We start from the raw sequence: 12,936 nt of genomic DNA, 5'->3' as shown, positions 1-12,936 counted from the left end.
GTATATATGTGGGATTATATACCAGAGGGGGGAAAGGAAGTTGTAAAATCAACTGAGGGACAAGGCGATGTTGATCAACCCGGGCCTGGTGGAAATACTGCCCCAGATGCTCGAGGCGGTGATAGTCTCTAACCGCCATGGCGAGTGCGCCTTATGGTATCTTCCATATTACAACCTTGGAAGTTCTAGTAATTAATTTTCCTACAATATCTCAATTCCTATAATATTCGTTAGTCTTCCCATGTATTTTAGTGGTCTTAGTGGTCTTTCTTAGTGGTCTTTGTAGATACCTGGGTATATAGATACATGTATTTCCTCCTTAGCTGTTAGGTAGATAGTAGAAAGGGAACCTTTGATATCTCAAATTCTATAGTGCCAATTTCTACAGTACTAATATCTATTCTATCAATTCCCGTAGTCAATAAAATACGTACACATATAACATATACTAATTTAGTTATGAAACGTTCTGCTCGCAAAATACAATATGGCGCACTGGCGGTTAGAGACTGCGTAGCCCTAATAAGCGCTCTATCACCTACCAGTGGCGTATTCCGGGACAAGGCAGACTCGTGCCTACCAGGATTGGACTTTAAAAATAAGTCACTCTTTCCCATTATCATATTAGCTACATACATGTCATGTCCTAACTGGTTCCACGTCGAAGCTCTTCCTTCCCCGCAGCTCCGTTGGTCAATTCACACGTGCTAGTGGACACTGCCCCCACCATTATATCCAACGGCGCTTAGCACTTGGCCGCACAGAGGTTCAGGTTGATACTACTGTCCGAGTTACAGTTCTTAGTCTGACTGCCGCCGGGGTTAACACCCTGTGGCCAACAGATGCTCGAGCAAGTCGTGTCTGTGGGCCGCACAACAATCGTCTTGCCGGAGAATGGGTCGCCGAAGACATCTGACAGGTCATACCAAACTGTGCCTGGGTCCAGAGTGTAGGCAAAGTTGGTCTGCGGACTGCCGTTGTACAGACCGTTGTCAACGGTGGTGATCTTCAGCGAGATGCCACCGGAGGCACTGTCGTGGTGCAGTGCTTCGCTGTAGCTGCCGCCTGCTGGGATGGTTTGCTTGGGGCCAACGCTACCACCAACGGACCATAGGTGAGACTGGGAATGCGCAGTGGTTGGTCACGACAGCGTTGCCAACAGCGCTAGCAAGCGGTGCCAGAGCGGCAACGGAGGCAATAACTGCAGTAGAAAAGTGCATTTTGATAGGAAGATTGAGTTGGTTTGAGATAAAGCGATGAAGTCTGTTGGAAGTGACGAGAATATCTCTCTTGGATAGGATACGAGTGCCCTTATATAGTTTCCCTGCTGGTGGATTGAGCAATGGGTTTCCAGCCTATACCTGGTCGCCCTTTTGACCCGAGGATAAACTCGATTTCCAAAGCAGAGTTGCTACTGGAAAGTATGATGGTTTGCTCACCAAATCCAAGACATCCCATCCCAAACTAACCCATTGAAGCCATAACCACTTGGGCAGCGGTCAGGCCATCTGTCACAGGACCGGAAGTAGCAATGGTTCGTAAAATCTTACAAAATCCCCGCATCGCATGGTCAAAGAGTTTTCCAAGATCGATGTCAGTGGAGAAAAAGAGACAGAAAAGAGACAGAAAAGAGACCATGGGTGTAGCGAAAAGAATACGATGTCTCAGAACGCTCCGACCCGATCATTGGATGTATCCAGCCCTAGGCGAGAGCAACCATTTGGAATGACATGATCTTTCCGACCATGCATGCCAAGTGGTGAGAAAGAGAAGACCCAAGGGATTTTCTTGCATAACTATGGAAGTGATTAGGTCCGTATTTTGCCACGCCGGGGTTTCTGGGGTAAAAAGTGAGACATCGTTACATCCCAGGGACGACATGCAGATCAACGCCACACTAGGAAAGTAAGTACATACTACTTATACGATATATGTATCTAAAATCAGTGGTAACCAGCTCATGCTCGCTTCTTTGTCATGTAGACCGCTAAAAAAAACCTCGAGCTATGGTTGGTGATGTGTCACAGTAGTGAAGTCACCAATGTCTCAAATCTCAAATCCAAAAGCCGTGCTGATATCACTCTTCCAGAGGGCCATAGGGGCTCGCACCTGACATCTTCTTGACATCTTCCTTCTTTGGCGATGGACGAGAATGTATTAGAGCCAAGATCAAAGACATGTTAGTATAGTTTTCCCTGACCTATTTTTATCTGCGGGGAATTCCCCAAGGTCCCTCATTAGGCAAATATGACACAGATACATCCATGGATGTACGTACTAAGTGGCAAGGTAATTGTCATTACTAGGGTATGAAAAAGAGAATCCTTCGATAATAGACCGCATAACTCCATGCACAACCTTGGATATTCTACGGGTTCACGCTCGAATCAGGAATTAAGAAATCAAGAAATCAAGAATCTTCATCCGAGTCCTCCTCCCGGTCCGCACGCTCGGAGATCCACTCGAACACTTCCTCCTTATGCTCATCAAGCATCTCGTTCAGATCCGTTTTAGGGGAATGAACTAGCTGTCCGTAGCGCTTAGAAGGCCGTCCTTGACCCCAAATACCGTGGGTGTTTGAAACAATAACAAGGGAGTTCTGAAGGGAAAAGAATCGCGTTAGTAGAAGATATAGAAGATATCGTTGACAAACAATTTGTGGCTTACCTCGCGGTACCACTTCGATAGCCAGGTCTGCGTGGTAGATGCGATGGCACGGACTGGGTTCACAGATACGAAGGAGATCACGCCGCTGACACGCTTGTAAAGGTTTTCTACTAGGTTATTAGCAAAGTTACACCTGATACCCGACCTGAACGTACCCCTGTGGATCAGCATGTTAGACACGCCGAAGAAAGCGTTGCCGACGCCGAGCAGGAAAATTTCGGTTGCCTGGTTCGCACTTTGATAACTTGTCAGCTCAATAACCAATGTACTTGGTTGGCCATAGCTCACTCAATATAGTTGTCCCACAAGTATCCGGCAAGCTCTTCAGTGGCAGACGGGCGGTTCTGGTCCTCTCCCTTGTATCCACCGGCCTAAAATCATTCAAATTAGTCGATGGCCCTTACAAAGGATTGCGCATCCAGACTTACCGCTTCCTGAGTTACATGCTTGGGAACGTTGACATCGATCACCGCGTAGCCCTTACGCACGGTCCATTTAACATACTCGGTGAGTGAATCAGCCTTTTTGTTATGTTAGCAGATAATCTCAATCAATCATCGTGGATCACGTACCATCCAAACGTTGTGCGCTTCCAACTTATTATTCACGGGATGAGCCTGTCCCACAATCTCGGGCCTAGATACGGTCAGTTATACGATCTGCGGCTTATTATCGGAACACTTACGGATCGTGGAAAATGACAATAAGCGGCACACGTTGGTGATAATTTGGACTGCCAGATTGTGAGTTCCATATTAGAATATTGAGATTGAATGGTTGCAACTTACCTTGCCAGAACTTGTTTATCAAATGACTTGGAAATGGCGGTGCGATAAATGTATAGCGGGGTGAGCTTGCAGCTTTCATACAGCTGGTTCGACTGGTAAACGCGAAGGACATCTGGAGGACTCATCAGCTCTGTTGAGTCGGAAGTACTATGTGTAACTCTCACCGTGAAGACGATTCGCGTAGACAGGGTGAGAAGATGTCTTGGGGTACAGGCGACTCCAATACTGGGATTGGATGCTCCTCACCCGGCGAACCGCTGCGACTGCAGAGTCAGTCGGAGAACTGCTAAGCAAACGGTCCGGGGGCTCTCCCATAAGAGTCTTGGTCACAGCTAGAGCCGACTTAGAGATAGACTTGAAGTTGTATCCACCCTGTTTCGCGGTCAGATCAAGCAAGCAATAATCTAGAGAGGCAAACCACGCACCTCCAAGCAGACCGCGACCTTTCCATTGGCCAAAGTCATGAGCATGTGGGTCATTTGGGCATAGCAAGCTGGTGAGACAAAGCAGCCACCCAGTACATCACCAGCAGCAGCATCAAACCCAGCAGCGACTGTCATAGTCAATAACTCTACACTAGATCAAAAGAGGGGGTATTCTCACCAATCACCAAGTCGGGATCGAATTCTTGGGCAATGGGCATCACCACTTCCTGGAAGGCGAACATGTAGTCGCCATCGCCCATACCCTGGTCGGGCCATGGAATATTGACATTTCTAAGAAGCATGAGACGTTGGTCATTTCATGTGCTTAGAGAGAAACTCACTTTCCGACTCCGGCGCCTGAACCACAATGATCCCAGTCTCCTGCAGGACCTCCAGGGTAGAAGCGACCGTCCTGGTAGACATGTATGGAAATGTAAAGAACATTAGGGTCATCGTAAAATGCTTTCTGGATGCCGTTGCCTATGATATGTGAGCTTGGATTGTTTTCAAAGACCGTGCTTAGGGTTAATCGTACCATGGTGAACATCCCTAGTGCAAAGTCAGTATTGCTGGAGTGGCCAAACAGTCATGTGGGGTACTGACCAGTCAAGAATCATGATCTTCCGGCACGCGTCTCCTAGTCTATTTTGACAAACGCGTGCTGCAACGCACACATTGTTAAATAGACAGAATCCCATCGCAGCATCATCCTCAGCATGGTGACCGGGTGGGCGGATGACGGCTATGGCATTTCTCACTTGCCGCTGGGCGACAGCTAAGCACGTCTCGATTGCGCCTCCAGTAGACAAAATGGCAGATCCAAAGGTCAGATTGTTGAAATAGATAGAGTCGCGATCTTTCTCCAGCTGAATAAGTACGTCGTTGGGCATTCCTATTGATCGGGTCAGGGGATCCATCAAGGCCAGGTTTTCCGGTGGTGGCAAACACATACCTGTCGTGCTTTGAACGAATGCGTAGTGGGCATCATTATGAATGAGGGTAACTTCCTCCTCGGTTGCATTTCGGGCGTGGATCCTTTGCAGGGTTTTGGGTGCCAATGGTCGAGACGATTCTGGGTCGTCAACAAGACCGGCGCGACATAGCTCCTTGTAGATGTAATAGATGCGTCTGGGATCCTCTGGATGGACATCACTTTGTGGGCGAACCTCACAGTGGTAACGCATGCGATGATCATAGCAAAGTCCCGTGGCAAGCGATGCCAGTGGCAGACCCGATTTAGCCATGACTTCCTCGTCAGACCAGTCAGAGTCAGGTTCAACTAGGCTATCGCGTTTTAACTGCTCGGCAGCAGAACTATCACCATCACTCGTCTTGGCCAACCGCTCAGGAGGGGCCATTCCGGTGGAGGCGATGGTCTCCTGAGGTTGAGACTGCTCAGAACCGGGTGATAGGGATGCGGGAACCGCTTGGGGGATGGAAGAAGGAGCAAGATTGGGGGTGGTATAATTGCTGAGATGAGTGGGAAGAGGGACTCCAGTGAAAGATGGGTTTGCAGTCGAGGTGGAGAGGTTATGGGAATCCCCCATAACTGTATCCTCGTCCTCGCCCATCGTGCAAGGGAAAGCCACGGGAAGCCCTTTGATTTAATTCAAGCTTGGCTCTTGTTAGATCATTACCAGGCTATACCACAATAGAGGGTGTTTTGCTTGCGTGGCAATCTTAAAGCTTAATATCGGACTAATGGTGATTCGGTTGATGCTTCTGGTCCACGATGTCGAATGCACCTTGCGCAGCAGACTGCAGAATAGATCAATCGGTCAAATGTCCCCGTTGTTGAACAATTCTTTGATATTTACCGAAAATGGCAGGAATATCTGAAGGTGTGACTTGTGCAAGCATACAGTGGTATACAATCGTCTCCTGCCGTAATTGGACTGACACTGCGATTCAGCTGCAGTATGATGAAGAAAGAGTGATCTCCAGATGAATAATTTCCAAAAAGAAATTCAATTGCAGACCTTCACGTAGTGGGTAGAAATGAAGAACAGAATAGCCAAGTCCACTGAGTGACAATGGGAATGGATCAATGTGCATGTTGGATCCCTTTTGGGCCAGTCTTTCTTATTGCCAGACATTTTAATACTCACCGCCAAACTGACCGCTGCCAGGAAAGGATTGGCGTGGTGCATTATAATTGGCGGTGAGCTTTTAGTATGTGCTGACTTATCAGCCTCCACGGTTTAGAGGGCCTCCAAGGTTATCAAAGGAAGTACAAAAGTACATGCAGGTGACGATGAAGATGAACTGTTTGATTTTCAACCTCAAATAACTTATGGATAAAATGCTACTGACTTTAGTCTTTGGTTGCCTTTGTAATATCTGAAAGGTCCTCGGGACAGTCGGCCGCTTGTGCCTCTGTACTCAACTGGGTGTTTACATTCATGAATAGAAATAATATGAAAATGAACATTTCCGTATGATGCTTTGTATATTTTTAGGCATTTCCTCTTCTCTCAGTGTGTATCCAGGAAGATAATTGGTGACCGCAGAATGTATAAGCCAGTGAAGAGCACAATTCCTGCAAAACGGACTTTTCCAAGTACAACATGAGATATATATCCATGGATACCTAAATGTACATAATGCAGGTGAATATGCAGTTCTTTTGGAAGACATATACCGGCCACCTTCATTGGTCTTTCAACCAACGCATATGAAAACCTCATGTGTGAAAATGATTGACTGTACGTATTCTAAACGAGTATAATAGTACGGCCTACAACAATTTTCGATAAGAATGAACTGGAAATGGTTTGTTTCATTAAATGACGTTATCATCTTGTTTTTTTCTACAAGGCGAAGCCCTCATGCACCCATATTCGTAGCCTGTGCAACAAGGAACCTAGCACCTTAAAGAACACTTCTGACCCCAGGACGCTGTCCTGATTCCTACTGGCCATCGACACCGGCAATGTAGGAGATGAGGTCAACAACACGGCGGGAGTAACCCCACTCGTTGTCGTACCAGGAGACAAGCTTGATGAAGTTGGCGTTAAGGGCGATACCGGCGGCGGCATCGAAGATGGAGGAGCGATCGTCACCGTTGAGATCGGTGGAGACGATCTGGTCCTCAGTGTAGCCAAGGATGCCTAAAATAGTTTGTCAATATTTGTGGGTTCAAAAAAGGAAATGACTGGAAAGGTAACTCACCCTTGAGCTCGCCGTTCTCGGAAGCGGCCTTGACGACGGCCTTGATCTCGTCGTAGGAGGCACCCTTCTCGATGCGGCAGGTAAGGTCGACAACGGAGACGTTGGCGGTGGGGACACGCATGGCCATACCGGTGAGCTTGCCGTTAAGCTGGGGAATAACCTTACCGACAGCCTTGGCGGCACCGGTGGAGGAGGGGATAATGTTCTGGGCCGCAGTGCGGCCACCACGCCAGTCCTTGTTGGAAGGAGCATCGACGGTCTTCTGGGTGGCGGTGTAGGAGTGGACGGTGGTCATGAGACCCTCAACGATACCGAAGTTGTCGTTGATGACCTTGGCGAGAGGAGCCAAGCAGTTGGTGGTGCAAGAGGCGTTGGAGAGGACGTTGACATCCTTGGTGTAGTCCTTGTTGTTGACACCCATGACGAACATGGGGGCATCGGCGGAGGGAGCGGAGATGATGACCTTCTTGGCACCACCCTTCAAGTGGGCGGAGGCCTTCTCCTGAGTGGTGAAGACACCGGTGGACTCGACAATGTAGGCGGCACCGGCCTTGCCCCAGGGATGGCAGCGGGGTCACGCTCAGCGAAGAAGGTAACCTTCTTGCCGTTGACGATGAGACCGTCCTCAACGTGCTGGATCTCGCCCTTGAACTGACCGTGGGTGGAGTCATACTTGAGCATGTAGGCCTATCCCATAAATGGAAGGTTAATACCAGGATATTATAGAAGCGGTTGGTTTCAAGAAACATACAGCGTAGTGAGTCTCAATGAAGGGGTCGTTAACAGCGACGACCTCGACATCGGGGTTGTTGATACTATAGGTATTGGTTAGGATGCTGCTCGGGTTCTTTTTCTTTTTTCTTTCTCTTCAAGTGTGCAACTTACGCATTGCGGAAGACCTGAGAAGTTGTTAGTATTGGGAACTGGAATGGTGATGAAGAGAGCTTACAATGCGGCCAATACGACCGAAACCGTTGATACCGACTTGGACAACCATGATTGCGGTTTACTGGAAGCAGAAGCCGTTAGCTCATGTATAGAGGGATAGATGATAAGAGGATGATGAACTCACTGTAATAGTGAAGTAATTGAAGAGAAGAGGAGAATTGGGATGGAGGAAGAGAAGAAAAGGAAAAAAAAAGATCTGGGGGAGGGGGGGAAGATTAATGAATGGATGACTGACGCAATGGACAGATCACCCCTCACCGAAGAGACGGACGGGGACTTTGGATGGCCACACCCCTCCAGATCAGAATGAACTAGATTTCCCGACTGTTGCCGCTTTGCCTGCCCAGCAACAGCATTTCCGGTTTCATACACCGGGGAAAGCAGGAAGAGTCACGATATTGGGGCCCTCCTCTGCCCCTCGGTAGCTCCCGTCTACCAATAGGAATATGGCAATCTCAACTGCTGTTCGGGTTCTTTACTATTCCTCGGAGCTTTCTCTTGAATATTTTGCCTTATTCGGTGTCTATTCGGTTACAACGGAGAAGATCACGATAATGTTATGTACAAGATTGAAAGAGATTCCCGAGGTTGACTAAAGGGCAAGCTATGACGCTGTTGGAGGGGCAAATTGATGGGAGGGGCAGAACATGAGGTATGTACATAGTTGTATGTACTGCATATAGATAGGTATAGTACAACTGATCCAGTTAAATAGAATTAAATATTATATTATTTCCTAACTACTTGTATACATAAAATGCTGTGTTCCTCCACTTCTGCGGGCCAACCGTGTTGCTCAAACTCCTGCGGTGGACGGATCGAGTATGGTGATATAGCTTGGTGGCTCCCTCCGCCCTGAAAGGAGTCACCGGTATCTCAACACATGGGGCCACGGGATCTGGCAGATTTTTTTTTTAATGTTTTTGTTTTGGATTACTCTAATATTTGAGCTATGGAGGGGCTTTAACTATTGGGGTCCCCAATACTCCAATGTCCCAAGAAACTGGATTATAAATCCCTTTTGCCTCAACACCTGCGCAGGGAATGAGACCCTACAACACGGAGTCCTCACTAATAATCACGGACCCATGTTAACTATGAAACCTCAGACCTCATCAGCCCATATCAGCATGGAACACGAAGCCGATACACCAGTGGCGCAACCCCCCCGACAGGTGCCATGACTGAACGTCCTTTCGTACAGGACTTAGATCGTACAACATAGGGGGCATGGCGCGACCAGAGGAATCGAAATTAAGAATATAGCCCAGACCCTAGCCAGAAAGGAGGGTCCGGACTTGATAGGATTATGGATTATAGTACAATGGGGAGATGTGAACTGTGCTATGATTCAGATCGGCCATCGAACACCCTTAGGGGGAATCAATTGATGACCTAAATCAACCCAGCGTTTGTACTTATTCCTCCTTGACACCACCGCGCCAGTTCTTCTCGGCAGCCTCAATGGAGGCCTTGTCGGTCTTGGGTCCGGCCTGGGACATAAAGCCACCGGCGGCCTTGAAGGGACGGGCGAGATCACCAGTAGCGGGCTTGCCGAAGACGTGGATCTTGGCGAGGTTGGACTCGAAGGCGCCCTTGAGGGGGATGATCGACTGGATGAGGAGGGGGTTTGTGTACTGGAAGTACAGGTGCATCACACCCATCATGCCGACACCCATAAGCTGGCTACGGAGCAGCTGGCGCAGCTGAGCCTTGTCGTAGTCCATGTTGGTGGTGGTCACGGGCTTGGGCTCCTCGGTGCTACCCATCGGGGCGGGCTCAACGTACTTGAGGGTCGTCATGTCTACGAATATCAGTTAGCTTTTGGTTTTTCGATTGTGGGGAGAGCACGCGATCGGGCATACCCTTCTTTTGGTTGATCTTGAACTGGGTGTATAGGTGGATGGCCAGGATGAGGAGATTGGACAGGATGTAGCATCCGCGCACCATCATCAGGACCTGAGGATCCTCAAAGGGAACCTTCTTGGCCAGCTGCATCATCACCAAGATGATGGCGAGGTTGGTACTGTCCGATCATTGTCAGTCTCTGTAGAGATATATAATCGAAATCAAGAAATTGTCAAGCATACATTTGAGGAGACACCATTTTGCCGGGTGCTTTTTCGATATGGGGAAATCGTTGAGTATGGGGGAGTACAACGCGAACAAAACTTCAAAGCCGTGGGCCACCTGGCATTTCTGGAAGGCCAGGGAGCCGGATGAATAGATTTTCCGACGCTATCTATCCGCCATCTTGTGATCGCCTGAGGCATCAAAAATTCTTTGTCGCCTGACATATGAGGCGAATAGATCACATGATCACCCCCACTGCTGGTCATAGCTGGTAACTGTGGTGGTCCAGCTTCAAACCAGACCAGCTTATTTTGCAAAACGTCAGCAACCACCACATCAGTGGACTTCCATTTAGCTTGAAGTCACACAATGGTGTGTATTATTACAACCACAGGAGTTTCATATGTGAATCCTGGCCATAGATGCTGAAGACATCCATTGCAACCAGATGGCTGAAGGCGCACTTGGCTTCCATGGTCCCTTCACATGCCAAAAATTATCATGGCTTCTATCTATTTTTGGGAAAGAGAAAGGATATGATAACCCTTACAGCAACTGATTTCTAGATCATCCACATTGACCCTACAGATGGCCATATATACCGGCAAGAAACTGAACGCTGTGAGAAAGGATGTTTCCATTTTGGGACTAGCGCCAAGTGTCTTTTTGGCACAGCCGGCGCCTGGCACATTCTGACTTCTCCATCCATCAACAACGCGCGTATCTTCCGCACTCTGAATCGCCTTCACATCCACACCACTGCCAAATCGTCTTGATTTCTATTTCTATCTGCTATACCTACCTCTGCGACCGTTTTCGCACATTTATTTCGCAATGCCTGGCGGAAAGGGAAAGTCTATCGGTGGAAAGGGCGGAAAGGGCGATGCTGCGGGGAAGGCCCAGAAGTCTCACAGCGCAAAGGCTGGTCTGCAGGTTAGTGGGATCGTGTCTTGTCTCGTTGCTGGGTTAGGGATCATCTCATCTGAGAGTGGAAATGCGGTACGGGCGATGAGTTACTCGATGAAACTGCCCCTCGAAGACGCGTCGACTCGGTCCCTCGTTGCTGCTCGATAAGGGGCGGTTTTTTTTTTCTCCCTCGATATCTATGGAACTCATCCCATGCCATCGCATGCCCTCTCTCTTGACCCATGTTTTCCTCTAATCGCCAGCTCTCTAAGATGACGCGACTGCTAACACAAATTCACTCTCCAGTTCCCCTGTGGTCGTGTCAAGCGTTTTTTGAAGAACAACACTCAGAACAAGATGCGTGTCGGTGCCAAAGGTATTATGCCCCTTGAACTGATCTCCTAAACAACCCGTCTCTAACACTTCTCGCCTCTAGCTGCCGTCTACGTGACCGCTGTTCTTGAGTACCTGACTGCCGAAGTTCTGGAACTGGCAGGTAATGCCGCCAAGGATCTCAAGGTCAAGCGTATCACGCCACGCCACCTCCAGCTTGCCATCCGTGGTGATGAAGAATTGGACACTCTCATCCGCGCAACCATCGCCTTCGGTGGTGTCTTGCCCCGCATCAACCGTGCACTGCTCCTGAAGGTCGAGCAAAAGAAGAAGGGTGGCAAGATCGAGCTTTAAATCAACATCTGAAAAGTTCCGAAAAGATGGGCTGGCACCGCGAGACGTACCGTCGAGACGTCAATGCCTTGGCCCCCCTAAACCTACCGATCGTGGCTGCCCTTTTTTTTTAGTCCTCTCGTCTTTATTCTTCACGGCGCTCTACTTTGATGTATTTTTTTTTCTGATATTCCCCGGTCTTTGCTTTCAATCGTTTTTTTTTTTCGAGTTCATAGGGCGCTGTAATGGGAAAATGGGGATATCCTGGTAGTGGGAATTTTACTGATTCGATGTGCTTCACCATTCATTTATGTAGTAATTGTACGATTATCTATAGATTTTCAGTGTACAGTAGAAGTCCCAGAGTCCGGCGATGCTTCCGATTATCACGTCACATTCCTCGGGTCAAATGTTTATATGAAAGACCTTGCATATTAGATCAGGAACTTTCTTGGCTCCACGGGGGATCGACAGGGACGAACATACATAACTCTGAGAGAAAAACAAGGACCGCGTCATTCTTGGCATGTGGATTTTGGGTTTTATCCCTTATAACAGTAGTCTGGTGGACTTCTCAGATAGTCTTTAGATACCTGGTTATTTAGATACATGTAGTTTCTCTCCCTTCTCAGATTGCTAGGTAGATAGCAGAAGGTCAAAAAAGGCTTAAATATATACATATATATCCTTTGATACCAGCTGTATAGGATGAATCAGGTTAGAAGTACATATATATGTACGGAGTAGAGATTTCTATTGTCAATATTTACACACTATGGTCTTGACTCACCTACTAGTAGGACAGAAGTAAAGTAGAAGGTACATGGATTGAACTGAGAATCTGAGTACAAAGGCAAAGGCAATGGAAGAGAAAAAAAAAGATCCCTGGACTGCAAGACACCAAACATGAAGAACAATACCCTCCAGAATGGGAGTTGGGAAATATATCAACATCACTGACACAGGAATGCAAATGCATCCACACTGCGCAAGGTAGATCTGTAGAATCGGCACAGTCGAAGGCAGCAGAATCACAATATAGCTGTTTCGATTTTAGAAGAAAACCAGAGTTGTGGATTCACCCTGATCACCATTTCAGATCAACGACGTCCGGTCCAAGAAGCAGTCAAAGCACGCGGAAAAGAAAGCAGAAAGAAAATGAAGAAACATGTCACAACCGTCTTACCCAGACCGAACATGAATTTCCCAGGGGAAATCGGTTGGGACAAGACCAGAAACATTAAAACGGATGCGAGTCACCCCATGTACAAACTAAAACAGACAAGAATATG

At 47.9% G+C, this 12,936-nt stretch overlaps 5 protein-coding genes across 5 annotated transcripts; 1 reads left to right on the top strand and 4 right to left on the bottom strand.

Annotated features, from left to right (window-relative positions):
* Nucleotides 1–745: 745 nt before the first annotated feature.
* Nucleotides 746–1,220, bottom strand: N7519_006611 (putative BYS1 domain protein; the record flags this gene model as incomplete). Its single annotated transcript, XM_057293387.1, has 2 exons — nucleotides 746–1,120; nucleotides 1,146–1,220. 2 exons carry the CDS (start codon nucleotides 1,218–1,220, stop codon nucleotides 746–748), a joined length of 450 nt encoding a protein of 149 aa, XP_057148198.1.
* Nucleotides 1,221–2,410: 1,190 nt separating this feature from the next.
* hdaA (histone deacetylase hdaA) lies at nucleotides 2,411–5,451 on the bottom strand (the record flags this gene model as incomplete). Its single annotated transcript, XM_057293386.1, has 15 exons — nucleotides 2,411–2,599; nucleotides 2,668–2,774; nucleotides 2,823–2,902; nucleotides 2,956–3,038; nucleotides 3,096–3,188; nucleotides 3,240–3,303; nucleotides 3,353–3,400; nucleotides 3,456–3,567; nucleotides 3,620–3,827; nucleotides 3,881–4,008; nucleotides 4,059–4,171; nucleotides 4,222–4,360; nucleotides 4,416–4,429; nucleotides 4,484–4,772; nucleotides 4,833–5,451. 15 exons carry the CDS (start codon nucleotides 5,449–5,451, stop codon nucleotides 2,411–2,413), a joined length of 2,286 nt encoding a protein of 761 aa, XP_057148197.1.
* A 1,339-nt stretch (nucleotides 5,452–6,790) lies between these two features.
* gpdA (glyceraldehyde 3-phosphate dehydrogenase GpdA) lies at nucleotides 6,791–8,168 on the bottom strand (the record flags this gene model as incomplete). Its single annotated transcript, XM_057293385.1, is given in 7 exon segments — nucleotides 6,791–6,990; nucleotides 7,052–7,553; nucleotides 7,571–7,738; nucleotides 7,803–7,917; nucleotides 7,937–7,950; nucleotides 8,001–8,060; nucleotides 8,124–8,168. The coding sequence occupies 6 exon segments, from the start codon at nucleotides 8,046–8,048 to the stop codon at nucleotides 6,791–6,793; spliced, it is 1,047 nt and encodes a 348-aa protein (XP_057148196.1). The 5' UTR covers nucleotides 8,049–8,060; nucleotides 8,124–8,168.
* A 1,249-nt stretch (nucleotides 8,169–9,417) lies between these two features.
* Nucleotides 9,418–10,106, bottom strand: N7519_006608 (PHO88 family protein; the record flags this gene model as incomplete). The annotated part of the gene is made up of 3 exons (XM_057293384.1): nucleotides 9,418–9,803; nucleotides 9,865–10,025; nucleotides 10,090–10,106. The coding sequence occupies 3 exons, from the start codon at nucleotides 10,104–10,106 to the stop codon at nucleotides 9,418–9,420; spliced, it is 564 nt and encodes a 187-aa protein (XP_057148195.1).
* Nucleotides 10,107–10,655: 549 nt separating this feature from the next.
* Nucleotides 10,656–11,719, top strand: htz1 (histone H2AZ). Its single transcript, XM_057293383.1, has 3 exons — nucleotides 10,656–11,005; nucleotides 11,285–11,354; nucleotides 11,415–11,719. Exons 1-3 carry the CDS (start codon nucleotides 10,907–10,909, stop codon nucleotides 11,663–11,665), a joined length of 420 nt encoding a protein of 139 aa, XP_057148194.1. The 5' UTR covers nucleotides 10,656–10,906; the 3' UTR covers nucleotides 11,666–11,719.
* The last annotated feature ends 1,217 nt before the right edge of the window (nucleotides 11,720–12,936 follow it).

This window comes from Penicillium mononematosum (assembly GCF_028829835.1).
Source record: "Penicillium mononematosum strain IBT 11891 chromosome Unknown utg000003l:1.0-8172316.0:1.0-8177699.0, whole genome shotgun sequence".
NCBI classification, from domain to species: domain Eukaryota; kingdom Fungi; phylum Ascomycota; class Eurotiomycetes; order Eurotiales; family Aspergillaceae; genus Penicillium; species Penicillium mononematosum.
This window is presented reverse-complemented; position numbering and strand designations above follow the sequence as displayed.